Source organism: Phacochoerus africanus, chromosome 1 (assembly GCF_016906955.1).
Source record: "Phacochoerus africanus isolate WHEZ1 chromosome 1, ROS_Pafr_v1, whole genome shotgun sequence".
Classification (NCBI taxonomy): Eukaryota; Metazoa; Chordata; class Mammalia; order Artiodactyla; family Suidae; genus Phacochoerus; species Phacochoerus africanus.
In genome coordinates, this window is record NC_062544.1 from 45,397,430 (window position 1) to 45,422,739 (window position 25,310).

A 25,310-nucleotide genomic window follows, 5' to 3' on the forward strand; every position below is an offset into this window, starting at 1 on the left:
ACGTTTTCATTATTATTATGCTTGTTATGGTCATCTGTGATCAGTGATCTTTGATACTGTTGCAAAAAGATTATAGCTCACTAAAGGCTCAGATGACTGTTACCATTTCTTAGTAATACTCTTTATGTATTTTTTAGACAAAATGCTGTTGTACACTTAATACACTGTACAGTATAAACATAACTTGTAAATGCACTGGGAAGCCGGAAGATTCATGCGATTTATTTTATTGCCGTATTCACTTTATTGCTATGGTCTGGAACTGAACCCACAGTATCTCCAAGCTGAGCCTGTATTAAGAGATAATAGCATTTTGTAATTAAGTATTACAAGGTCAGTCAAGGTAAGGCAAAATAAAAATAAACCAGCTTCAAAAAATACCTTGTACAACCATCAGATTTTAAAAATGAAATTGTAGGAGTTCCTGTTGTGGCTCAATGGGTTAAGAACTCAGCATATTGACCATGAGGATAAGGATTTGATCCCTGGCCTTGCTTAGCGGATTAGGATCCAGTGTCACCGTGAGCTGTGGTGTAGGGTTGCAGACGCAGCTCAGATCCCTCGTTGCTGTGGCTGTGGCGTAGGCCAGCAGCTGCAGCTCTGATTCGACCCCTAGCCTGGGAGCTTCCATATGCTGTAGGTGAGACTGTAAAAAGAAAAAAAAAAATTAAAAAAAAAAAAAAAATTGTACAACTACATCCTTTAATGGAAGCTAAATGCTTTTTCAGAAGCTTTAGGCAAAAAAAAAAAAAAAAGGGTTCTATCTTTCTCTTCAGTGATAATAAAAATAATAGAAGAATGCTTAAGTAGTGTCACAGATACTGAATTTTCTTATTTAAAAAAAGGATTATTTTTTACACAAAAGGAGAAATGTACACCTAATTTTTTTTTTTCCATTGTGGCCCTGTCCACTGGGAAATCCTGTTTATTCTGACCAGGTCTTCTTTATTGACCCATAAAACTATCACAAAGCTTTTCATAAAGTGGTGCACAAGTGTTAGGTTCTCTGTGTTCGGGAGGCCTCTCTGTACTTGGCAGTAAAGCCTATGCTACCTGCATGGTGGCACTCTGTCCTACAACCCTCCTCTCTGAACTTGAATATCTAGTTATTTTGAGCAAATCGATTCCTTCTGCCCTTCTTGCCCTAAGGAATAACAAAATTGCCTTTATGAAGTTCCCTGGTGGCACACTGGGTTAAGGATTTGGCATCACAGCTGTGGTGCAGGTTTGATCCCTCCAACTTCCACATGCCGAGCGTAAAGCAAAAAAAGTGGGGGGGGGGAGCTGCCTTTGTGAATCTCTAGTAATAGCCCAGCTAAGCTTTTATTTCTTTAAAAATACCAGGCATGGTAGCTTATTTTCAACCCATTTTCAATAGGTTTTACTTTGCTGAGATTCGAGCTCTGTGGGGTTTTCCTGACCAGAAGCCCTGCCTGGAAGAGTGGCTCAGTTTGTTCTCCTTGGAGACAGACTCCCCCTGGAACCTTCCTCTACACAAGGCCAGTAGTGATGCCTGGTTTCAGTGAAGCCATTCTTTGGAGGCTATTGGTCGAGTCGTAAGGCTAATTCTCTTCAGACTAGTTTATTTCCTGAAACTGGGCTCTGCACAGACACAGGTTATACCTGATTTGCTCTGAGCTCTTGATTTGACTCACTGGTCAGGTTCAAGACAGGAATAGCTAGGTCTCACTGCAGTTGCCTTTGGGGGCCTTGAGGTTGACACCCACTCCCTATCATGTCCTCCTGTGCTCTCTGCCTGTTCTCCTTTTAATAGATGGAAATGGACCATAAGTGAAGTGGATGCTGTATCTTTGCTCTTCCTGTATGTTACAGCAGGAATGACCAGTGGCAGACTCTGGTGTTCCTTTCATAAACATGACTCTTGCCTTAAATGTTTCAGCATAGTGTTCAGATTTGTGGGAGAGGTAGGCATAGGCAGAGACTCTCTGGTTCGATCACCTAACTGGGGATTCTCTCCCATCCATTCTCTCTGTCCTGGGCTAATTAACCTCAGGGTAAATCTCCGGATTAGGCCCTTTTCTACCTGCTTCTTTATGCTGCGTCATCCACTGCTGTCTGGAGTTTTCTGGGTTGCCCTAAAAACTTGCCGGCTGCATGTTTTCTTCCTTTGTTCCTTCGCTGTCCTGCCCTGGGCTTCTTGAATCTGTGGTATCACAAAGTGAAGCCTTTGCTTCTGAGGAGCACCTCAGTGGAGTCTTGCAGGTCATTGCTTTTGTTCTGCCTTTTCCACCCTTTTATTTCTCGTTATGAACTTTCTACTTTAGAGCTTCTTTCTTCACCATAAAGTGGGATGTTAGGATTAGGAAGGATCCAGAGGCTAGATTCTTTCATCAAGCAGTCCACTCTTCCCCGCAGATGAAATACCCATTGGACAAGTCAGTCAGCTAGGCCACAGTGAAGCATTCTCAGAGAGGACTCTTAGAAGGGGCCTGAGAGAGAGACATTGAGATGAGTCATTCGGCTTAGGGGCTCACACCCTTGTACCGTTTGTAGAAAAAAGTCATACAAGTAAATCCCATCTCTTGCAGTGGTGCCTTCTGTGGATATTCAACGTTTGTTCTGTTATGGGATTTCATTTTTCTAGGTTTTTCTCACTGTTTGAACCTAAGTGTGTAAACAGATTGTTTTCCTTTTCATTCAAAACTTACTTTTTAAAATAAGTAAAACTCTTTATCATTTGAATCTCAGAAATTCAAATTAAAAACAAAACAGGATTTTGGTTAAACATAGAAGAGGCTACCTGGCTTTTTCACCGTTTGGTTGTAAGCAGCTGACCTAATTAGACCTCCTAGAGTAAAGGCACATGGATTAGACCTAGCATAGCATCAGGAACAGAAGTTACTTGCTCCACTTGTCTCATTGGCCCCTTGGGTTTTTGAAGTCTGGTGTGGCTGCCACTCTGCTCCATTTTTTTTCCCCCCCTATTAAATGGCTTGTTCTTGTCTTAACCATAGCTTTTGCTTCCTCTTTAGTTTGCAAGTAGTCTATCATGTATCCATTAGGTAGGTGCTCATTCTGCAACTTCTGAAACAGGGAACTCTTTCGCACTTCCAGAATAAATTCCAGAGGGCAAATACAGCCCAGCAGATCTCTGGGTCAGATCTGTCATAAATTGTTTACTCAGTGCCCGCACAGAAAATAAGGTAGGGCTATGTGGTCCAAATAGGACTACCTCTTCCATTTTGTCTGGATTGGCAGTTTCCCCTAGAAGGGGCATTTGAAAGTTGTAGACACTGCCACCAAGCTGGTCTGGTACCATACACAGAACTGGATATGGAGTTCTATAAGTTCTTCTAAGTCTTAAGAGATAAGCAGCTGAAGGCCTTAACCGCACACATGCATAGAAAGCCATAAACACAGAGATGCTTGCTTTGTTTATCTGATTATTTAATGATTATTAAAATTTAATGAGTACTAATCATTTTAAACATCAACCTTTTAGGGGTATGTTGACATATGATTATAATTTAGTCACCAGTTGGTATGTTAAACTCTCTTCTTTTTTCTATTAGCTTTATCTTCAAGCCAGGATGAAGGGGGACTGGGCAAGACTCTTACGCCCCACACTGCAATTTGGTCTTGTTGCTGTATCCATTTACGTGGGCCTTTCTCGAGTTTCTGATTACAAACACCACTGGAGTGATGTGTTGACTGGACTCATTCAAGGAGCTCTGGTTGCAATTGTAGTTGTAAGTATACAGGGCAGCAGCCTACATCTTGATACTGACACACACTTGGATAAATAAGCAGAAGTAAGTGTCCCAATGAGAAAGCTATGCTAAGGCAGAGAATGTGGCTCGGTAACTGGGTAAGGACCCCAATGTTACTAAGAGTCATTTTAGGATAGACAGCAATTAACTAGGTTATTCTTCGCAAAAGTTATAAAAAAATTTTTACTAATTTTTTTTAATTGTAAAAAGCTCTGCCTATAAATAGTTTTCTTTTTGGTATGAATTGAAAAAACAGAAACAAAAACAAATTTACATGAAGAATGACACTTCATTAGGGCTGGCAGAGTGAAGCTGTTTGCCCACAACATAGCAAAGTAATTCTCAGAATGTCTTTTTTTTTTTTTTTTTAAATTCCTGTTAGCCACTAGTTTATACCTCTAACCTGTATACCCTTCTAATGTATATCCTTTTATTTTTGCAAACTGCTTATTGCAAATTTATATATACTTTTAAAACTTATTTAAATTGTATCATTAAGTACTTTCCCCATTCTAAATGTTACCTGTTCTATATAGGCTGTATATGTATCAGATTTCTTCAAGGAGAGAAATTCTCCTTTTAAAGAAAGGAAAGAAGAGGACTCTCATACAACTCTGCACGAAACACCAACGACGGGGAATCACTATCGGAACAGTCACCAACCCTGAATGTGGTGGCAGAGTGCCCAGATGAAGCTGGCCTGCTTTCTAAAGGAAAATGATTGCAACCAGTAAGCAAGAGGATGCGTCTTTCTTCCCGGTGTACAAGCCTTTAAGGGACTGCTGCTGCTATACCTCTTGAATGCCCACTTTACCTGTGTGTATATAGTTACATTTAACACAATGGTTATCTAATAGCTCTAAGTTCATTAAAAAAAATTTCAAGCCTTTCACTAAAACAATGCCCCACTTGTACATTTTTTATTAAAAAATGTAATGCTTATGTACAAATGTTTATGTAATATGCTTTCTTAGAATGATGCTTGATTTAAGCACAATACATATTAAAATGTTTGAGGACAACTGTCTTGAGATGGGAAAACCAAATCAATACTTGTAGGCATTTGTAGTCAACTGTAATCGACAGGTGGCGAACAATTTAAAAATCTCACATTCCTTTAGCTGATTCTTTATAAGTAGAGGCTGGCAGCAAACACAATATCTCTCTTGATTTTGGTGATTCCTACGAGAGAAGAAAATATGGTTTAAATTGTCAAGACCACAAAGAACGTAATTCTCTCCACTGGGGTTTCAAAGACAGCACAACAATCTTGATTAAATTGGTGAAAGGGCAGCCTGGAAAATACAAAATCCTTGCTGGTCTGAAACGTACCTAGAGGAGCTCACAGCCACCTCTGAGAATGGGAAATTTAAAAACCAGACCCCTGTCCCCTGTTCTTATGACTCTCGACTCTATAAAGATTACCTTGGGGGTGGGGTGGGGAGGCTATTCAAAAAGACCTGAAAGGAAAAACTGTCAAAGTTAGTTGACCCAAAATCATGAGTTTTCAACCTATAATGAGACACACACTGTATTTGATACCCTGTGAAATTCTTTCTGGACTAAGGCAGGACAAACATTATTTAGAAAGTTTATATAACTAGACAAACTCAGAGTGATTAAGTAGGTCTGCCTCTATTTAACAATGTGAAAATCTGTGTCAGTTTTTGCAAAGCTCTTAATAAATTGATAGCAGAAATCTCGAGGTTTGACTGTGAGCAACCAACTCAGAGCAACAATGTGGCTGCTATTCTTTGATGTTTTAACTCACAGTCCTTTTTTTGGTCAACATTCAGATGGAATGAAATTACCTGCAAGCCATGTATCCCTCTCCTCATTACTGCCACCCTGGTCTAGCTATCCTTTCTTGATCTGGACTTCCTGCTTCCACCTCTTGCTAATCTACAGACTTACCTACAAGGCAGCAGCAAGAATTGCCTTGTAAAATCCAAGTCAGAGCACACCAATCCTTTGCTCAAAAACCGCAATCATTTTAAGGGCTGGAAGCTACATGACCATTTCTTTTCTTCCTCCAACCCCTGCTATACTATCCACTGTTCACTCTTGCTCTGGCCACACTGGCCTCTTGCAGTTGCCCACCTATAGTAATATGAAGTAATGTGAAGATAATGAAGGGCCTAAATGCCACCATCTGAGGCAGGAGGACGCCAGGCCATCACATCTATCCTCCAGTTCCTTACTATTTCTTTTGTTTTTATCACTACTTGATATAGTTCAATTGTTGACTTGTTTACTGTCCATCTCCCTGCACTAGAATATAAGCTCCATTAAGGCAGGCTTTTTGGTTTTTTTGTTGTTGCTGTTGTTCACTGCTACATTCCCTAGGGCTTTAAAACAATGCCTGGCATAAAATAAGGCCCAACAAATATTTTGAAATTTTATATATATTCATTTACAAACTTTTTTCCAACAGACACTCCATGGCAATTCAGTGGAGAATGTCTGAAAATGACATCCTAGATTGTGGTCAACAGCTCAAATATCAACAGGATTTGCGTAAATTATTAGAAAAAGCTTAACAGGTTGGATACTGACCTTCTGCAAATTTATTTTCCAGCTCAGTGTTTCCAATGGCTTTTGCTGCTTGACACATTTGTCGAAGTAGTTCTTCCAGGCGCCTCATACAGCGAATTATGCTGCCTGGACAGAAAAGCAAACAAATCATATGTAAAGTGGAAATGATCAAGAGTAGCAGAACTTTTGTTAAGAAGAAGATGTACATAACATGATTAACTAACAGTACTTTGAGGGACTTCTCCTACAGTAAATCAGCTAGTAAACTTGTCTCGTGACTGCAAGGCACCAGAAAGACTACGAAGATGAAAAGCTTAATTCCTAGTCTTGATTAATGGTAGAGAGAGTCAAGGATCTATTATTACATAACATGTTGACACTTGCTCTTTCAGAGCTAAGTCAACAAAATGCCTTAGAAGCAAAGGAGAGAGCAACATGGGTGAAGGCCAAAAAAGGTGACATACAGTGACAGAGAACGTGGGTCTCTTATAAGAATGAGGTCCCTGTCAGGCAGTGACAAGGGAAGACCCCATACTGGGGCAACGCAGAAAAGCCTAACAGACTCCAGCTGTTCAAGGCTGAGTGTGGCCTACAAAGGCCTCCAGATACTATCCTGTGAAAGAATGCAGCAGGGATCTTTTAAGCAGGGGAGTGACAGGATCAGATTTGTCATTTTTAAAGATGCAGTCAGTTATACTGAATCCTAAATAGACTCTTTAATCAGTACTTTCTTCATACAGTGTGTCCTCAATGAAGCATAAAAGAGATCACCATTCTCTTTCCACTGGATTTGAGTGTCTTGCATCAAAGGCAAAGTTGTAAACAGTTTCACTTCATCAGACTGTTGCACAAGGAGGGGCCTTGGCGTCCTTTCCCTAAGTGCCACCTGCCTAAGTTTAAAGTTCTTGGATTTCATTTTTCCTGTCTGAAATATATTACAAATATCAATTCTCTGATAGGCAATCTAGCCCAATAGAATCATTCCTAAATGACTATATATTCACTCCAATACTTTTTATGAAATAACTTTTAAATACAAATTGTTTTCTTAAAGGTAAAAAAAAAAGTGTGAATTCACAATTTAGGTCCTCATTTAGTGCTGGAACAATTCACTAACACTTATCAAGTTCTTGTAATACACTGTGCAGTGTCACGGGCTACTTTTTACCTCTCAATGCCGTTCACATTATGTCTAATGTGCCCAAGGGGGAAAAACAGGGAAGATTTCAGTCATAAAGAAGAATGCAATGTGAGCTTAAACAAAGGCAAACATACAGGCCATAATTCAGCAGGAAGTGCCCATGCACATGTACAACACCTTTCTTTCTGCAGGACAATCCCAGGAGGCTGAGAATGCTATACAGGGGCCTGCGCATGCAAGGACAACATGCCTGGTCTCTGAACCCAGCTATGAGCCACAGCAAGCAGAACACAAAATGCTATTTCATAGCAGAGGTTTACGGGATGAGCTTGGTTCAAAAGACCACCACCGTGATTTGAGTCACCTTAAAAGATAAATGGGGATACTTCTCTTAAAAGGATGCTATCATCTGCTACATACAGGATTTCACTTACTTTAGACTTGGTTCAAAGCGGTGAGCTGACTCCAGGAGTTAGAGGAAAGAAAACCGGATGGTGACCTGACTTCTAGGTCAGATTCTGTTGCTAAGTAATTAGCTCTATGATCAAGCACCTTATTCTACTGTCTTATTTCCTTTTCATTTGTAAGATAAATTATAATAAATGCAATTTAAACAAAGGGGTTATTCTACTTAACTCTGGATTTATCTCACATGAGAGATGAGATGCACAAATTCTGTGACAAAGACAACGCTCTAAAGAAATCTAAGGTCATAATATATAGCCCCTGAGCCAAAAAATTCTAAGTTCATACTTTTTGTCCTTTCCCTCTTCCCATTAAAAGGTTCATGGAGTTCTTGGAGAACTAGGGTCAAGAATGACAGCTCACCTCCACATATAGACACATCTTACAGGAGAGACTGGCTTTCTTGTATTACAGGAGAGTATATTGATATTTATATTTAGGCATCAAGGAAAAACAAAATAAGACTGAACACATTTTGAGAAAAAAAGCTAATGTCCAACATTTTCTGAGCACTTACTCTGTAGCAGGTCTATAATGTTTTATATAAATTTTCTTGTCTGACAATTCCGTGAGACAAGTACTATTATCCCTATTTTATAAAAAGGGAAAAGGAGCAATTCCCAGAAGTTATACATATAACTTGACCAAAATCTGAGCCAAGTAAATGGTGGAGTCAGAATCTGAATCCAGGGAGTTCCCGTCGTGGCGCAGTGGTTAACGAATCCAACTAGGAACCATGAGGTTGTGGGTTCGGTCCCTGCCCTTGCTCAGTGGGTTAACGATCCGGCGTTGCCGTGAGCTGTGGTATAGGTTGCAGACGCGGCTCGGATCCCGCATTGCTGTGGCTCTGGCATAGGCCGGTGGCTACAGCTCCAATTAGACCCCTAGCCTGGGAACCTCCATATGCCGCGGGAGCGGCCCAAGAAATAGCAAAAAGACAAAAAAAATGAATAAATAAAAGAATCTGAATCCAGACAGATTCTACAACACAAGCATTTAACCAGATTAGGTTAAAGTCCCTCATAAAAATGATTTATCTATATTTTCCAAATTTTCTGTAATGTATTACTTTCATAAATGTCAACTTAGAGTTAAATTCAGTTTATACATTTAAAATAATTAAGAAAAAATTGGGAGTTCCCATCGTGGCTCAGCGGAAACTAAGGATACAGGTTCAATCCCTGGCCTCACTCAGTGGGTTGAGGATCTGGCATTGCCATGATCTATGGTGAAGGCTGGCAGCTGTAGCTCTGATTTGACCCCTAGCCTGGGAACCTCCATATGCCGTGGGTGCAGCCCTAACAACAACAACAACAACAACAACAAAGATAAAATAATTATGAAAAAAATTATAAATACTTAAGATTTTTAGGCCTTACTCTAAGCTTCTCATTTCTATTATAAATCTTCATTACCAAGTAATGCCAAAGAATGTGCAGTAATGGGTTTCAAGAAGTAGGAAGCAGTGGAAATTGGCAAGTAGGATCCAATCAGATAGTCTGTTTCCTGAATCAGAGTGGTGACTTGTGATCAGTGAAATGGGGCATTAGATTACTATGGCTCAAGAAGAAAACAGGACATAGGGAACTAAAGAAGGTCTATTTCTGACTACAAGCCTGCCCTGTGAAAGGAAGGAAGGATTGAGAGTGATGATTACAATGAGATAACTCTTAATAAAACATGACTATAGCAGCTAATACTTACGAATATGTGCCAGGCATTGTGCTAAAGGTTCTACATGCATTATTATCTATTATCCTTCCCATTTTATAACCAAGAAAACTGGGGCACAGTTAAGTAACTTTCCCATGATCACCAACCGAGTGAGTGGGTAGGATTTAAGACCAGGATTTATGCTCTTGCTCTTAAAACACTGTAAGTTGTGTTGGCAGCTGGAGAAGATATGGACGATAAATAGAAACATATTTATATGCTACAATGGTAGCAAAAACGATGTGATTCAAGACTAAGGAGGGTGCAGAAAAGAGTGGAGGAAGGCCCTGGGACTGAGAGCAATTTCCTCTGAAGAGGAAAGAATAAGGGAAAGGATATATGCACATGAATTTCGAGGCTAAGAAGACAGGTCTGATGACATCTCCTTTTCCTCTGAAGCAGGAGTGATCACCTAGAAAGCTCGGGCAAAGTTAGGTAGATGCTTAAGAGGAGCAGTGAGCATCTGGAATTGCCTCTAAGAGAAGTCTTAGAGCCAGAGAGAAGTCCTGCACGAAACAGTCTCTGGAGGTAGACAGACCAGGTATTACACTTTCGCTGCCCTATCTACTACTTGAGGAACTACTAGCAAACTGTGGGAAAGACTAAATGAGGTAGAATAGAATGTTCAAAGTGTCAGGTACCTAGCTGGTGCTCAATAATCTCCTCCTCCTCCTCCTGCTACTGCTACTGTGATTTCTATTATTACTAGGAAGGTCTAATGTGATTCTGAGGTTACAGACCAAGGCTTTTGATGACACCAAAGGACACAATTTTTCCCAGCAGAACTCTGCTGTGAAAGTATATGGACTAGATAAAGTGAATTATTAGACTGATTCAGGTTGGTGGTGCATAAGGCAGATGGAAGAACAATCTCAGTTGCCTCCTAATTCTCTCTCTAAGGCTAGGAAAAGGGAACTGTGGCTCAGAAGCAAGCTTTTCTCTAAGCAGAGTGGCCATGTCCTCTCCACAGCAGGTCCCCAGAAGAATGAGGAAGCAGCTATGTGACATACACCTGGTGTTTACTTCCTATTACTTAGACAACTCAATTCTGACACCAATAAACTATATTAAAAGATTTTGAAAATTAACAGAACAGATGAAACAGACTTGCTGCTTCTTTTACTAGTAACCTTTAACAGAAAAGATGAGTGGTTTCATAGATGTCGTTTCCTAGTAGGAGGGGACTATGTCATTAGCCACCTCCAACATTCTACTACCATTTTACAAGTAAACCTTAGAGGTGGCAATGCCTTTCAGATTCAGGTCAATACCTTTACATCTATGATTAGAAAACAAGTCTCCTGATACCCTCACTGGAAACAGCAGTGATAACTGCCTCTATCAGCTACCCTTGCAAACAATGGCTTCCCTTTCTATTTGAAGGATAAGAGTTCACAAAAGAAAAATCTTTTGAGTTTTACAAGCTGGAACCTTATAAAAGTTGAAGATTAACTAGTTTGTTTTGTTGTTTTTGCTGTGCCCTTGGCTGAGAAAATTAACTGTAGAATGAACAGACAGGACTAGGGAAGGAGAAAACTCAGTTAATGGCCTAAAAGTGGGGGGAGGAAGCAGGTTTTAATGGCATCTGGAGGACAGTTTCCCAGGTGAGAAGGGATAAAAAAACACATAAAACAGCCTGAAAATACAATGGGGAAAGGAAGGGGGTGAAAACAAAAACATGAAGCAAACACAACTAAGCAGCTTTACAAATATGAGTAAGAGGACAGCCTATACTCTAGGAACAGGAGGCTGCCAGAATGGCCACTAACCATGGTAGGATCAGAAGGCAGCATCTCCAGTTTCACTGTCAAATTCAAGCCTTTTCAAATGGAAAGCAGCTTTACCTCTTCCCCTGGATGAATGGTTCAGCCCCTATTCCCTCTCCCATAGGACTCCCTCGTGTAGGAACAAGCATAACAAGGGCAACAGCAGTCCTGTAGGCAGGTGGGCAACCTATCCCCCACTCTTTGCATCCCAGGAGGAAGAGGGCTCCTCTACTGCTCAAAAGTCTTCTGCACCATTAATTCAAATGCCAATAGGAACACTGGTGAGTCTGTCTCGGTCCTGATTCAAACATAAGCTTCTGGATGGTGCAGTATTTTTAATATTATTAGAATAACCACAGCTTTCTGCTGTAACTTTTTACTTAAATAAATGAAAGCCACTCACTTTTTTATTAATAAGCCATAATTATAAAAACTGTCACAAAAACAAAACAGTACTGTTGATTTCAGCTAGATACTATTGCCAAAATAGGCACTTCAAATGCAAAAGTTCCAAATTCATTACTTTCCAAATCTTTTCTATTAACCTATGAAAAAATTTTGTTTACTCATTTATAAGGTGGAGATAAAAACAGTTCCTATACCTCACAGAGTTATTCTGAGAAATGAATGAAATTATAGAAAGTGCTTAACAAAGGGAGTTGCCGTCATGGCACAGTGGTTAAGGAATCTGACTAGGAACCAAGAGGTTTCGGGTTCAATCCCTGGCCTTGCTTAGTGGGTTAATGATCCAGCATTACCGTGAGCTGTGGTGTAGGTCACAGACACGGCTTGGATCCCACATTGCTGTGGCCCTGGCATAGGCCGGTGGCTACAGCTCCGATTAGACAACTAGCCTGGGAACCTCCATATGCCGTGGGAAGTGGCCCTAGAAAAGGCAAAAAACACCCCCCCCCCAAAAAAAAAAGTGCTTAACAAGGGTCAGTAGCACAATAGCAATCAATAAATGCTGGCTATATTTGTTATTTCTGTTCTCAGTTGCTAGGAATGCTGGGCTCCAGTTATGCTTTGCACTGAAAGAGGAAACCTAGCTGCAGTAACTTGGGTGTCTAGAGAGAGGGTGGGAGTTGGGATGGAAAAGATAATGAACATTGCATTACCCACACAACCAAAGAGTAAATGTGTATTTTGTAAATGCTTCTATTCTAAGAGAATTAAATTAGGCAATGGCTAAAAATTATATAGCACTTTAAAAAGGAACAGAGATTTCACAGGTCACTTAGAAAAGAAATGAAAACCTTTATAAAACTGCTACACAAGGGCATCGGAGACCCAGGTGCCTTCACTTACAAACTTTGTTTTGACTGATTTCAAATGTGTACTGGCAGAGATAACCTGACATTGTTTTTTATTTCTACAAATTGAGAAACTCATGTTAACAGGCAGAATCTGCAAAGGCTATCAGAGGCCAAAACTACATGAAGTAATGACTAAGATTAATAAAGTACAAACTAAAGAAAGTGAACACACATCAGCCAGCAAGCACTGCCATGTCACATTTTGTAAACACTCCAACTCAAATTTCTGGAAAAGTGAGTTCTGACAGTTTCAGATGACAGGAGAACAATTAAGAAAATGAGGCCATGGAGTTCCCACAGGGGTGCAATGGGATCGGCAGCATCTTTGGAGCATTGGGATGTAGGTTCGGGGCCTACAATGGGCCAATGATCCAGCATTGCCCCAGGTGCCACAGCTGTAGTACACACTGTGCTGCAGCTAGAATCTGATCCCAGGCTAGAATCTGGTCACAGGACAGCCAAAAAAAAGGCGGGAAGGGGAGAGACAGAAAATGAGGCCAGGAGGTACAGGGTTGCACATACAAGGGCTATGGCTTGTTGGCCTCAGACTCTTGCCAACAAATCATTGTGTCTGTACAAACACCACCCATAGCTGTCTGCAGCATAAAGGCTATTCCCCATGGGGATTAATGAAGACTACTGTGAAGTAGTGAATTATCCAGCATACTTCCATCCTACACAGTTCTCTGCAGTCCAAGAGTTCTCCTTACTCCCAACTTTGGAAATCATACTGCCTCATCAATTAGGGCCACCCAGATTAAGAGTCAGACATGGGACCCAAAGCCATGACCCATCCCTAGGCAATCTGAAGGGGACCAGAAACAGAAATAAATAGACTAACAATCTAATGGTTTGTTACAAATCTTTTTTTCTGGTCTGGCCAGAATGGAAGATGAAACGGAATTCTTACTAGTCACAGCCTTTTTTAAAAAAATACACACAAAATTTGGTAAAATACACATGAAATTCACCACTTTAAAGCATAGAGCTCACTGTCACCGCTCAATTTTACACTCACGTTTACATCACCACCCTGGAAGAACTCATACTGGGATTAATTCACATACCATAAAATTCACCCTTTTAATTAAGTATACGATTCAGTAGTTTTTCATATATCTGGAGTTGTACAACCATAATCATTATCTGATTTGATTTTTTTTATTTGATTTTATTTTTATGGCCACACCTGCACCAATATGTAAGTTACCAGGCGAGGGGCTGAATTGGCGCTGCAGCTGCTGCAGCTAACCCACAGCCACATTGGAGCAGAGCTGCATCTGTGACCTACACCTCAGCTTGCAGCAATGCCAGAACCTTAACCCACTGAGGAAGGCAGGGATCAAACCTGCATCCTCATGGAAACAGCATCATGTTCTTAACTCACTGAGCCACAATGGAAACTCCCAAGTTCAGAATGTTTTTATCACCAAACAGAAACCCATACCCATTCAGCAGTCACTCTCCCTTCCCCCAGCCCATGGCAACCACAAATCTACTTTCCATCTCTATGGATTCGGACATTTCACAGAAACTGAATCATACAGTAGGGGGCCTTTGCATCTCCCTCCTTTCACTTAGAACCTTAATGTGTTCAAAGCTCATCCACATTTTAGCATGAATCTGTCAGTTCTTCACTCCTTCAACCACTATGTGAATAAAACAGAATTAACTGTTCGCCCGACAGACTTTTTTTTTTAAGGGCCACACCCGCAGCATATGGAGGTTCCCAGGCTAGGGGTTGAATCGGATCTGTAGCCACTGGCCTATGCCACAGCCACAGCAACACGGGATCCAGACTACGTCTGCGATCTACACCACAGCCCACAGCAGCACCGATCCTTAACCCACTGAGTGAAGCCAGGGATCGAACCCACATTCTCATGGTTCCTAGTCAGATTCATTTCTGCTGTGCCATGAAGGGAACTCCCTGATGGGCATTTGAGCACACATGCTTTAAGGGTAATATTACAAACATCAGGTTCATCTGGTTCTTGAATAAAATCACTTTGATTCTAACTGATGACAGAAATCAATACATTTCTTTATTTGGAGAGGTATTTATTTCTATCTCCACCTTTCTAGCATTTCCAAATGTGGTTCCCCACAGTTCATGCCCTGAATCTGATTTAATATTCCTATCTAAGTGGTTATTGAAGCCTGAGGTTAGGATCAGAATTGTATTTTCCTACAATCATTTACCACTACATCACAGCTTAGGCTGAAACTCTTCTGGGAGCACCAGGGCTGTTGCTTGCACTACAGTCGGCACAATTCCTAATCCCCACTAGGGTCTCAGTTAATTATTCATCAAAGCAGTTAAGTATCAGGTACTAATTCCTAAGTCTTTAAGTACTAAAATAGTGCCAAAATACAAACACGGAAATTATACATACTAAGAATTTATTCTAGTACTATTAGCAAAAATATTTTAAAATAAATCCACTGGAAAATCCCTTATGACATCGATGTACCCTGTCCAAGGGAAGGGTAAAAAACTATGTCAGTTGAAAGGCCTTTGAGAAGAGCATGTGGTGGAGGCAGAGAATAGGAAAGCACCAGAGCAAGTGCTTTATAAACCTATGGCAGGCAGTGCAATAAACAGTTTCAAATGATAATTTGTCATAGGGACCTTTCCTGATTACATGTGCTTAGTGGAAGGCAAACCCTTCAGGCAGAGTGAAGAGTACAATACTGTTTTTGTATAGACAGATACGAATAATAATGGCCTCAGCCTCTGTCTAGGTTACAATGGATCTACTATTTGAATCAGCAGACTGAAACCCTAGGCTATAGCCCATACAAATACATTTTAATTGTTATTCAAATTTAACTGATAGAAATAAAAAACAATGACATTCTAACATTTTTTTTTTAGGATGATAACAGAGGAAATGATTATTTATAAGAGATCTTCAAAATTCCTCAACTGAATCACAGTATAAACTCTTCTATCAGACATCCCTTTAACATATGGCTTTAATCATTACAATGTTAACCCCAGCTCATGTTTGAAAAATACTTAAAACTACTTCTGAGGCTTGTGACAGGACATGATTAGGCACTTGACCATACATAGCACATTAAAAAGTTCCAATGCAGTCACTTTCTGCCTGTAAAAATAAAGACAGTATTCTATGGACTAGTGCTTTGATTATAGTATTTTTCCAATTATATATAACATGTACAGTAACAAGATGAGCAGAGAATGGCTACTGTGGTGGGGAGACACAGTAGGAAAGAAAAAGAAAATACTATCCCCTAAATAAATCAAGATTCTCAGTTAATTTTTTTTGCTGTTTAATTATATAATTTCACTTTTATTAGCTAATACATAGTCTATCCCAACTTTAGAAAGAAAAATCATAGCTGATATAATGGTACCATGAAAATTGCAATGATGTTAGACTCATTTCATGTTATAGTTATAAAGTGAAACTTTCAATTTTCAACCTTTTTTTTTTTTTTTGGTCTTTTTGCCTTTTCTAGGGCCGCTCCTGCCGCACGTGGAGGTCCCCAGGCTAGGGGTCGAATCGGCGCTGTAGCCACCGGCTACAGCAACCTGGGATCCGAGCCGCGTCTGCAACGCACACCAAAGCTCATGGCAACGCCAGATCCTTAACCCACTGAGCAAGGCCAGGGATCAAACCCGCAACCTCATGGTTCCTAGTCGGATTTGTTAACCACTGTGCCACGACGGGAACTCCTCAAACTTAGATTTCTCAAGCAAATTGTGACATCAAAATAGCCCCAAGGAATTAAAAGGAGGCAAAACAGATTTCAGGAATGCTTGCATGCTATGAAAGCATCGACTCATAGGTGGGAGAGATACAAACTGTTTTCAGTTTTAGCAGTTTAGGATTTACCTTCCATACTGTGGTAACTTTCCCATTTAAGTACAAAGAAAACAAAAATAACCCACAAAGATATTATAAGGCTTCCCTAGATTTCAGGTCTATAACCCCTTCATTTTTCATAAAACAAGCATACTAAACAATAACTACTTTCTATTATGCACCACTAATGTTTTATGCCATTTGTGTTTGCCTTCTCAGAGAAGCAGATATTATATAAACATGAGCTATAATAACAAGTCTTAGAATTTAGGCACAGGACAGTCATTAGTTTCATCCTTTATGTTCCAAAAAGAAGTCAGACCCAAGAGTGGTGATGCTGTATTTGATTCCCTTTGTGTCTCTGAAACACACAAGCTGTCATATGTCTACCTGGGTTCCTGTGTGTTAAACAATGTTCACAAGTGAGGTGAGGATGTCATACTTTTCTCTTCTCACAGCCTCAACTGTAGCTATCCACCGTAAATTATTATCGACTTTTTACCATTCCTATAAGTATGGATTTCCAGTGGATGGATGGTATACTCTTTGGCAATATTCAGGAAGTCTCTGGATGACTCAAAATTCAGGGAAAAAGTTTATGCTTCTTAGGTGGAATTATTGATTACCATCTGACTTGTAGTCACAGGGGCCAGAATTCAAATCGTAGTGCCATCATATACTATAAAACCTCATTACCCTGGCCAATTATTTACCTTTTAAAAATCAGTCTCCTTATGCAAAGTGCAAATAAAATCTACTCTGGTGTGCTATTTTCATGGTTATATCTAAATTATATAAAACACTTATCAGCACAATGCCTGGCACACAGTAGTTACCTAATAAATAATGACCTTCCTAATAACAGAATATAGTATTCAGAAAAAAGATTTGGAGACCATATTACTAATGATCATTTAATGAAAGATTAGAAATAAACTTTAGGTAAAGGACTAAACCAACAGACCTTAATTAAAAAATAATATACTATAAACTAAATATTTTAAACTTTAAAACCTATAAGATGCAATAGAGTGAAGTAAAGGCTCAAAGTTGATTTCTGTTGCAGAGATGTTTAACCTATGCATCATAAAAGTTATTGATTCATAAGTTATCTATTAGTTTTTAGTACTATCAGGTAAGAAGCAAGGCAACACAAGGTGTGTTAAAAATATAATTTTTCTCAAAATAAACTAATAAGTAATGGTAGTATTTTAAATATTCTTATAAGAGTTCCAATTGTGGCTCAGTAGTTAACAAATCTGACTAGGAGCCATGAAGTTACGGGTTCGTTCCCTGGCCTTGCTCAGTAGATTAAGGATCTGGCGTTGTCGTGAGCTGTGGTGTTGGTCAAAGACGCAGCTCGGATCCCACATTGTTGTGGCTGTAGTGTAGGCTGGAGGCTACAGCTCCAATTTGACCCCTAGCCCAGGAACCTCCATATGCCGCAGGAGCGGCCCTAGAAACGGCAAAAAGACAAAAAAAATAATAATAATAATAAATAAATATTCTTACAATGATCTCTTTGAAGTCTAGTCTCATTATTTTCAAGAAAGTTCAATATAAACACAATTCATTATACTTACATAAGCCAACCTTTTTGCAATAAATATAGCATTTCTTTTTTTTTGCTATATTTATTTTTAGGGCCGCACCCACAGCACAGAGAGGTTCCCAAGCTAGGGGCTGAATCAGAGCTATAGCTGCCGACCTACGCAACAGCCACAGCAACATAGGATCTGAGCCATGTCTGCGACCTACACCACAGCTCACAGCAACGCCAGATCCTTAACCCACTGAGTGAGGCCAGGGATCGAACCCGCAATGTCATGATTCCTAGTTGGATTCGCTTCCACTGCGCCACAACGGGAACTCCTAAATACAGCATTTCTATATAGTTTTCTTTATATATTGTGCTTATTAATTGCTTATAATTCCATTATAATTACTCTTTATATATTTCCTTTACCTTTATGTTTTCATTTAAAAATTTTCTTCAGTTGAGTAACATTTATTAGAAATGCAATGATGGACAGCACTTTCAGCTCTGCTGTTTTTCAGTAGAATTACAGAGCAAACCATCAGGTTATTACCAAGAGAATAAAACCAAAAGTAAAAATATCTACACAAGTAGAACTTACTGAGATCATTTGTTTACCAGTGATTGCAGAGACTCTGGTATAGGATTATCAACTGTTACAGTGAGCAGACTGTGCTTATTAAATAATACAAAGGATTTGAGAAGAGTATTTTTAATCTACATAGGCAAAATATTATTCTTATTTAGTAAATTAATGCCACCCTAAGTATATTATATCAGAAAGAAACGTATGTATACAAAATTTAACCATACCTTCAAAGACATCTGTCATTTTGCAGATATGGGCAAATGTAGCTCCAGTTGCCCAGGTATATACTACATCCATTAAGTGAGGTTTAAATGAGCTTAGGTAAGTCTCCTCATCAATTTCCAATTTGGCTTCTGCTGAAACTTTTGCAATTCTTTTAGCACATTCCTTTGAAGATAAGAGATACACTTAAAATTTCTTTTTTTTTTTTTAAATAATGATCTTTCTTTTTTCAATTATAGCTGATTTACAGTGTTCTGTCAATTTTCCACTGTATGGCAAGGAGACCCAGTCACACATACATGTATACATTCCTTTTAGAATTTCTTACTTATGATTTCCCATATCACTTTTTCTTTAGGTTTCCAAAGTCAGTATTCTATAAGGTTTCTTTTTCTTTTAGGTAGCATGCCTACAATTTAGATATTCTGCTTCTAAGAAGCCACAGTGCCTGTTGCACTGTTGAGTGATCAAAGAGCAAAGCTTTAGCATTATATTAAGAAAAACATATCAAAAGCATGATTTTCACCCAGTAATACTGTTTCTACAAAACCCAGAACTTGTCATTAAAACTATTCAAAAGTCACATTTCACTAGTCTTTAATTGTTTCATAAAAAAAAAGACAACAACAAAACAGACATAGGGAAACATAAATCCTATGGCAAAATGATGCTTTTCCCCCGACAATGCTTCAGTAAAAGTAAACCTTGGAGTTCATGCCGTGGCACAGTGGGCTAATAATCTGGCTTGTCATGATGGCATTGGTGGTTGCCTATTCAATCGCCAGCCCAGTCTGGTACAGTGGGTTAAGGATCTGGTGTTGCCACAGCTGTGGCGTAGGCCATAGATGCACCTCAGATTCAATCCCTGGCCTGGGAACTAACATATATTGCAGGTATGGCCAGAAAAAGGAGAAAAAAAAAAGTAAATCTTATTATTTTCTTTCCCTACATATACGAATAAAGATTCACTCTTTTCTTCTTAGTAATCAAAATCATCAAAAACTCTTAGGCCTATAACAACTTTTCTGGTTCTAGAAGTTTAAATTTCTCAGTAAGATTAAGGAATGTTAAATGTTACATTATAGGGGCCATTTTTTTTTTATTGGTCTTTTTGCTATTTCTTGGGCCGCTCCCACGGCATATGGAGATTCCCAGGCTAGGGGTTGAATCGGAGCTGTAGCCACCGGCCTACACCAGAGCCAGAGGAACGCGGGATCCGAGCCGCGTCTGCAACCTACACCACAGCTCACGGCAACGCCGGATCGTTAACCCACTGAGCAAGGCCAGGGACCGAACCCGCAACCTCATGGTTCCTAGTCGGATTCGTGAACCACTGCGCCACGACGGGAACTCCTAAAGGGGCCATTTTTAATGATTCATTCTTCATTCCTCTTTTTCAAAGACATAGAGTTCATCTTTCCCTATCTTTCTAATGTTGAAAAGGTAGATAAAATCAGTTCTTCCTAAGAAAATAATAAAAGCAACAAATTCATTACTATAAGCTACTGTGGCTTTGAGGATCCAGCCACAGTAGATTATAGTACTTACAGCTTTCTCTATTTTCTTTTTTTTACAGCCACACTCTGTGGCATGAAAGTTCCCAGGCCAGGAATTGGAGCTGCTGCTGATGCCTATGCCACAGCCATAGCAACACCAGATCAGAACCACATTTGTGACCTACACTGCAGCTTGCGGCAACGCTGCATCCTTAACCTACTGGTGAGGCCAGGGATCAAACCCACATCCTTACAGAGACAATGCAGATCCTTAACCTGCTGAGCCACAATAGGAACCCGAAAATAGTTGCAGCTCCAATTTGATCCCTCACCTGGGAAGTTCCACATGCCGCAAGCGTGGCTCTAAAAAGACAAAAAAAAAAAAAAAGCTAACTAAATCCATCAAGATGCCATTCCTTTTTTTTGGGCTATGCTTGTGGCATGTGTAAAATTCTCAGGCTAGGGAGTGAATCTGAGCCACAGCAGTAACAATGTGTGTCCCTAGGCGACCAGGCGACTCCAAGATTCCATTCTTTTCTTTTCTCTTTTTTCCTTTTTTTTTTTTTTTTTATTTTCCCACTGTACAGCAAGGGGGTCAGGTTATCCTTACAGGTATACATTACAATTACTTTTTTTTCCCCTACCCTTTGTTCTGTTGCAACATGAGTATCTAAACATAGTTCTCAATGCTACTCAGCAGGATCTCCTTGTAAATCTATTCTAAGTTGTGTCTGATAAGCCCAAGCTCCCGAGCCCTCCCACTCCCTCTCCCTCCCATCAGGCAGCCACAAATCTTTTCTCCAAGTCCATGATTTTCTTTTCTGTGGAGATGTTCATTTGTGCTGGATATTAGATTCCAGTTATAAGTGATATCATATGGTATTTGTCTTTGTCTTTCTGGCTCATTTCACTCAGTATGAGATTCTCTAGTTCCATCCATGTTGCTGAAAATGGCATTATGTCATTCTTTTTTATGGCTGAGTAGTATTCCATTGTGTACATATACCACTTCTTCCTAATCCAATCCTCTGTTGATGGACATTTGGGTTGTTTCCATGTCCTGGCTATTGTGAATAGTGCTGCAATGAACATGCGGGTGCACGTGTCTCTTTTAAGTAGAGTTTTGTCCAGATAGATGCCCAAGAGTGGGATTGCGGGGTCATATGGAAGTTCTATGTATAGATTTCTAAGCTATCTCCAAACTGTTCTCCATAGTGGCTGTACCAGTTTACATTTCCACCAACAGTGCAGGAGGGTTCCCTTTTCTCCACAGCCCCTCCAGCACTTGTTATTTGTGGACTTATTAATGATGGCCATTCTGACTGGTGTGAGGTGGTATCTCATGGTAGTTTTGATTTGCATTTCTCTTATGCAATGTTGAGCATTTTTTCATGTGTTTGTTGGCCATCTGTATATCTTCTTTGGAGAAATGTCTATTCAGGTCTTTTGCCCATTTTTCCATTGATTGATTGGCTTTTTTGCTGTTGGGTTGTATAAGTTGTTTATATATTCTAGAGATTAAGCCCTTGTCAGTTGCATCATTTGACACTATTTTCTCCCATTCTGAAAGTTGTCTTTTTGTTTTATTTTTGGTTTCCTTTGCTGTGCAAAAGCTTTTCAGTTTGATGAGGTCCCATGGGTTTGTATTTGCTCTAATTTCTATTGCTTTGGGAGACTGACCTGAGAAAACATTCATGATGTTGATGTCAGAGAGTGTTTTGCCTGTTTTCTTCTAGGAGTTTGATGGTGTCCTGTCATATATGTAAGTCTTTCAGCCATTTGGAGTTTATTTTTGTGCATGGTGTGAGGGTGTGTTCTAGTTTCATTGCTTTGCATGCAGCTGTCTAGGTTTCCCAGCAATGCTTGCTGAATAGACTTTCTTTTCCCATTTTATGTTCTTGCCTCCCTTGTCAAAGATTAATTGACCATAGGTGTCAGGGTTTATTTCCGGGTTCTCTATTGTGTTCCATTGGTCTGTCTGTTTTGATACCAGTACCACACTGTTTTGATGACTGTGGCTTTGTAGTATTTCTTGAAGTCTGGGAGAGTTATGCCTCCTGCTTGGTTTTTGTTTCTCAGGATTGCTTTGGCGATTGTGGGTCTTTTGTGGTTCCATATAAATGTTTGGATTGTTTGTTCTAGTTCTGTGAAAAATATCATGGGTAATTTGATAGGGATTGCATTGAATCTGTAGATTGCTTTGGGTAGTTTGGCCGTTTTTACAATATTGATTTTCCCAATCCAGGAACATGGAATATCTTTCCATTTCTTTACATCTTTGATTTCTTTGATTAAAGTTCTATAGTTCTCAACATATAGGTCCTTTACCTCTTTGGTCAGGTGTATTCCGAGGTATTTGATTTTGAGAGGTGCAACTGTAAAAGGTATCATATTTTTGTATTCCTTTTCTAATATTTCATTGCTGGTATACAGAAATGCAAGTGACTTCTGAATGTTAATCTTATAGCCTGCTACTTTGCTGAATTTATTAATCAGTTCAGGTAGTTTTTGGGTTGAGTCCTTAGGGTTTTCTATGTATAGTATCATGTCATCTGCATACAGTGACAGTTTTATCTCTTCTCTTCCTATATGGATGCCTTTTATTTCTTTTGTTTGTCTAACTGCTGTGGCTAGGACTTCCAAAACTATGTTGAATAGCAGTGGTGAAAGTGGGCATCCCTGTCTTGTTCCAGATTTGAGTGAGAAGGTTTTCAGTTTTTCTCCATTGAGTATTATATTTGCTGTGCGTTTATCATAAATGGTTTTGATTATATTCAGGAACGTTCCCTCTATACCCACTTTGGCGAGGGTCTTGATCATGAATGGATGTTGGACTTTGTCAAATGCTTTTTCTGCGTCCATTGAGATGATCATATGATTTTTAACTTTTCTTTTGTTAATGTGGTGTATGATGTTGATTGATTTGCGTATGTTGAACCATCCTTGTGAACCTGGGATGAACCCCACCTGGTCACTGTGTGTAATTTTTTTGATATGTTGTTGGATTCGGTTGGCTAAGATTTTGTTAAGAATTTTTGCATCTATATTCATCAATGATATTGGGCGATAGTTTTCTTTTTTGGTGGTATCTCTGTCTGGTTTTGGAATGAGGGTGATGGTGGCACCATAGAATGTCTTTGGGAGTATTCCTTCTTCTTCCACCTTTTGAAAGAGTTTAAGGAGGATGGGCACCAATTCCTCTTTATATGTTTGATAGAATTGGCCTGTGAAGCCATCTGGTCCTGGACTTTTATTTGTAGGGAGTGATTTTATGACCTCTTCAATTTCATTTCTAGTGATCGGTCTGTTTAGTTGGTCTGTTTCTACTTGATTCAGTTTTGGCAGGCTGTAAGATTCTAGAAAATTGTCCATTTCTTCCAGATTGTCAAACTTGTTGCCATATAGTTGTTCATAGTATTCTCTTATGGCTTTTTGTATTTCTGCAGTATCCGTTGTGATTTCTCCTTTTTCCTTTATAATTTTGGTTATTTGGGTTCTTTCTCTCCTCTTTTGAGTGAGTCTGGCCAGGGGTTTGTCAATTTTGTTTACCTTTTCAAAGAACCAGCTCTTGGTTTTATTAATTCTCTCTATTGTTTTTTGAATCTCTATTTTATTGATTTCTTCTTTGATTTTTATAATTTCCTTCCTTCTGCTGACTTTAGGTCTCTTTTGTTCTTTTTCTAGTTCGTTTAGGTGGAGGGTCAAGTTGTCAATTTGGGATCTTTCTTCTTTTTTGAGAAAGGCCTGTATTGCTATAAATTTCCCTCTGAGCACTGCTTTCACAGCATCCCATAGATTTTGAGAGGTTGTGTCTTCATTATCATTTGTTTCAAGGTATTTTTTTATTTCCTTCTTGATTTCCTCATTGACCCATTGGTTTTTTAGTAGCATGTTGTTTAGTCTCCATGTAGTAGGTTTTTTCTCTTTCCTTTTCCTATGGTTGATTTCTAATTTCATGGCACTGTGGTCAGAGAAGATACTTGAGATAATTTCTATGCTCCTAAATTTATTGAGGTTAGCTTTGTGTCCTAATATGTGGTTGATTCTTGAGAATGTTCCATGAGCATTTGAGAAGAATGTGTATTCTGATTTTTTGGATGTAGTGTCCTGAAGATATCAATTAAGTCTAACTTTTCTATTGTTTCCTTTAGGATCTCTGTTGCTCTAAGATGGCATTCTTAGTACCAATGAAAACGATGAACGGCAGCTGCAGCTCCAATTCAACCCCTAGCCTGGGAACTTCCATATGCCACAGGTGCACTCCCCCCCAAAAAAGTTTATTTTACAATATACTATTCATAAAATACATAATTCAAAAAAATCTTACCTGCATTTGACGAAGTGGTCCTGCTAACTGCTCTGTTAATTTGGGCATCTCACTAGACTATAAAAGAAAAGGAAGATTAGACATAAAATTCAAGTTTAAAATGCAGTGTATACTATCTGCTTTTACAAACAAAACTTTCATGATATCCATTAATTTCAAATTATAAAATCTTAGTCATTAGTATTTAGAATTTCTCAACTTTTAGTTTATATAAGCAAAATTACCACTCCTCTTATCCTAAATTATACTATTCTTTCTTACATATTACACTGCTACATTTGCAAAGTGTGCCAAACAAGCTATTTTCTGTGACCACAAATGGAATTGAAGGAGAGCAAATACTGTAAAACATGCATAGTTTAGTTATATCAACATTTATAAACTGTTGTATTATACTTTGATTTCTGAAAGTTTTGGCTTCTAGGCAACTCTCAATCTGTGGATACTGAAGTAATGCCCTCAATTTTAATCTTACCCAGATAATTCTAGCTGTAACCGCTTTTAGGATAGTTTGCATGAGTTACAGAGTTCTTAATATTGTTTTCCCTCTAGTGAAAAATCCATTAATTTCTCAATTAGAATAATAGGAGTTTCAGGTTTATTACTAACGAGTCAAATTAACTTTGACAAGCTGAA

General features: G+C 39.1%; 2 protein-coding genes across 3 annotated transcripts in view; one reads left to right on the forward strand and one right to left on the reverse strand.

The window, feature by feature from the left end:
• Positions 1 to 4,677, forward strand: part of PLPP1 (phospholipid phosphatase 1) — a 98,390-nt gene extending 93,713 nt beyond the window's left edge. For both annotated transcript variants that reach the window (XM_047760075.1, XM_047759985.1), the window contains 2 exons: positions 3,534 to 3,710; positions 4,268 to 4,677. In XM_047760075.1, coding sequence (XP_047616031.1) covers positions 3,534 to 3,710; positions 4,268 to 4,399 — 309 coding nt within the window. In that variant the 3' untranslated portion in view covers positions 4,400 to 4,677. The remainder of the gene's footprint in view (positions 1 to 3,533; positions 3,711 to 4,267) is intronic.
• MTREX (Mtr4 exosome RNA helicase) overlaps positions 4,619 to 25,310 on the reverse strand; it is a 123,821-nt gene continuing 103,129 nt past the window's right edge. The window contains 4 exon segments of the mRNA XM_047760481.1: positions 4,619 to 4,913; positions 6,288 to 6,392; positions 18,854 to 19,016; positions 24,675 to 24,731. Of these exon segments, the coding sequence (XP_047616437.1) occupies positions 4,861 to 4,913; positions 6,288 to 6,392; positions 18,854 to 19,016; positions 24,675 to 24,731 (378 nt within the window). The 3' untranslated portion in view covers positions 4,619 to 4,860.